At 45.5% G+C, this 2,407-nt stretch overlaps 1 protein-coding gene across 2 annotated transcripts in view; it reads left to right on the top strand.

Moving 5' to 3' along the window:
- Positions 1 to 1,265: 1,265 nt before the first annotated feature.
- LOC122553634 (uncharacterized protein CCDC198-like) overlaps positions 1,266 to 2,407 on the top strand; it is a 50,660-nt gene continuing 49,518 nt past the window's right edge. Inside the window, exon 1 of one of the 2 annotated variants that reach the window (XM_043697742.1) lies at positions 1,266 to 1,698. In XM_043697742.1, the coding sequence (XP_043553677.1) occupies positions 1,458 to 1,698 (241 nt within the window). In that variant the 5' untranslated portion in view covers positions 1,266 to 1,457. The remainder of the gene's footprint in view (positions 1,699 to 2,407) is intronic. The other variant, XM_043697741.1, reaches the window with a different exon arrangement.

The raw sequence follows: 2,407 nt of genomic DNA, 5'->3' as shown, positions 1-2,407 counted from the left end.
GGGTCCAGCAGCTTCAGAACACTACTGTGCTAAAACCAAACCAAACCAGAGAAAAGCTGAGCTGGGAGAACTGGCCACTCCCCTTTCATTGTACATGTGTTTCTTTTAACTTGAAAGCCTTTTGCTTGAGGCAGTATCTGTTAGCTTTAATCAAATTAGCCCTAAAACCCTTCAACTTAGATGTTTTGGAGTCTGTGTCTTTTACAACCTACCTGAAAGAAAATTAAGGAAAAATAACCTTGTTAATGGAGTAGCATCATCACACAATTATACAGAGCATTAGCGAGTTCACACTTGGCATATTGTACATGGTATTGGTCTCTTTAGCTAAGGAAAGATATACTTGTCATCGAGGGAGTATAACAAAGGATCCCGGACCTAATTCCTGGGATGATGGTTTAGTCCTGTAAGAAAAGACAAGATCAACTAGGCCTATATTCCCTTAAGTTTAGAAGAAGAAAAGGTGATTCCATTCAAACATGCAAGGTTCTTACAGAGCTTGACAATGTAAATGCAAGCGAGAACCGGGGGGCACAATCTTGGAGTCAGGGGCACACCATTTAGGACCGAGATGGGAATTTCTTCAGTTAGAGAGTGGTGAATCTTTGAAATTCTCTCTCCCTTTGGGCTATGGGGGAATTGCTGGTTAATTATGTTCATAACTGAGATTGATAGATTTTCACATCTTAAAAACATCGATATGGGGATAATGTGGAGAAATGGTGTTGAGCTAGAAGACCAACCATGATCTCATTAAATGACAGAGTAGACTCTGAGGGCTGAATAGCCTTCTCTTACTGATAGTTTATGTCATGTTCTCAGAGGTGAGCATAGTGAGCCAAGGTGAAGATGGGGAGTGAAATCTGCTGAGCAACATTGGGAAGGGACTGAGAAGGGTTATTGGACTCGAAATGTTAACTATGACTACATGACTCTGCTTTCTCTCCACAGATGCTGCCAGAACTGCTGAGTTTCTGCAACAATTTCTATTTTTGTTTGTTTCAGATCTCCAACATCTGCAGTACTTTGTTTCATTGTCACAATACGACCCGCCCTTTAGCTCTTTCAATGCATCTTTCGTTGGCAAAATAAAGACAGTAATGAGCAAAGTAACCAGGTCCGGGGCATGGTGCAACATGTTATCCAGAGCTGATTAATCCCTGTCAGTGTCTGCAGGCCAGGCATGACTGAATTCCAACATTTTCCAGTTGGTAGAAGGCTCGGGGCGTGCTGTGTTGCTCAATGACTTGACTGGGCACGATCACTCTTTAACCCGGGCTGGTGAGTGTGTAACAGGGGCGTTACCTCGGTAACAGAAACCCACCCCCGGGGAAGTTTCCATTGCAGTTGATCATTGCATTGGAAATCTCCAAGACAATCTAAGACTGGCGACTAACACACACACACACACACACACATAGAGGTGCTCTGAGGCTTTAGAGAGTGCAACGGCGAAGATGGGTTCAGGATGGTCAAGAGGCCAGCACAAGCTGATCCGGGTGAGGCCGGTACCTGCATCCCAGGCGGGTATTTGCCCCGGAGTGCATGGCAGTCGCCGGACAAGCAGCTCGCTTGTGGCCGCCGGGGACTGGCTGACACACGGCCACCTGAAAGCAGCCTCTTTGCTCGGAAGAAGCGAACTTCCTCCCCTGAAGGCGGTGCGAAATGGCTCTCGTCCCCTCCCCAGCCTCAGGCAAAGTAGGTGCAATGCGGGCTGGGGGAGAGGGGGCTTTCAGCGATGTAAAACTTCAGTCAGGATTTGCCGTATTCCCCGCTCTCTGAAATGTTTCACTTTCACAGTGCAAGATTAGCGAAAGGTTCGTAAAACTGCTTCGCACAATCCTCAGATTATTTAGTTCCATTATTTTGTTGGACAGAAGAGCAGCCCTTTACAAGAGAAAGCTTTTCAAGTTCCATGAACTTGTCTCCACAGTTGAATATAATTTCCATTGGATCAGGGAGCCCAACAATTTGTCAGTTTCCTTGTGTATTTCTTTTTTTTTCTCATTATTATCCAGATTTACATATTACTTTAGCGTTTTTTTTCGTGGTCAAAAGGGTAATTGATTTCTGTGCTGTTAATGTTCGATATAGCGACATGCGAGTACCCAAGGAAGTGCAGACAAACAGAGAGACTTTGATGTGGCAGGTACAGAGACCCTTGAAGGTAGGATAGAATCCACACAATGTGGAAACAGGCCATTCACCACACTGAAGTAAAAACAATGACTGCAGATGCTGGAAACCAGATTCTGGATTAGTGGTGCTGGAAGAGCACAGCAATTCAGGCAGCATCCGAGGACAGGCAAAATCGACGTTTCGGGCAAAAGCCCTTCATCAGGAATAAAGGCAGAGAGCCTGAAGGGTTGAGAGATAAGCTAGAGGAGGGTAGGGGTGGGGAGAGAGT

Source organism: Chiloscyllium plagiosum, chromosome 10 (assembly GCF_004010195.1).
Source record: "Chiloscyllium plagiosum isolate BGI_BamShark_2017 chromosome 10, ASM401019v2, whole genome shotgun sequence".
NCBI classification, from domain to species: Eukaryota; Metazoa; Chordata; class Chondrichthyes; order Orectolobiformes; family Hemiscylliidae; genus Chiloscyllium; species Chiloscyllium plagiosum.
This window is presented reverse-complemented; position numbering and strand designations above follow the sequence as displayed.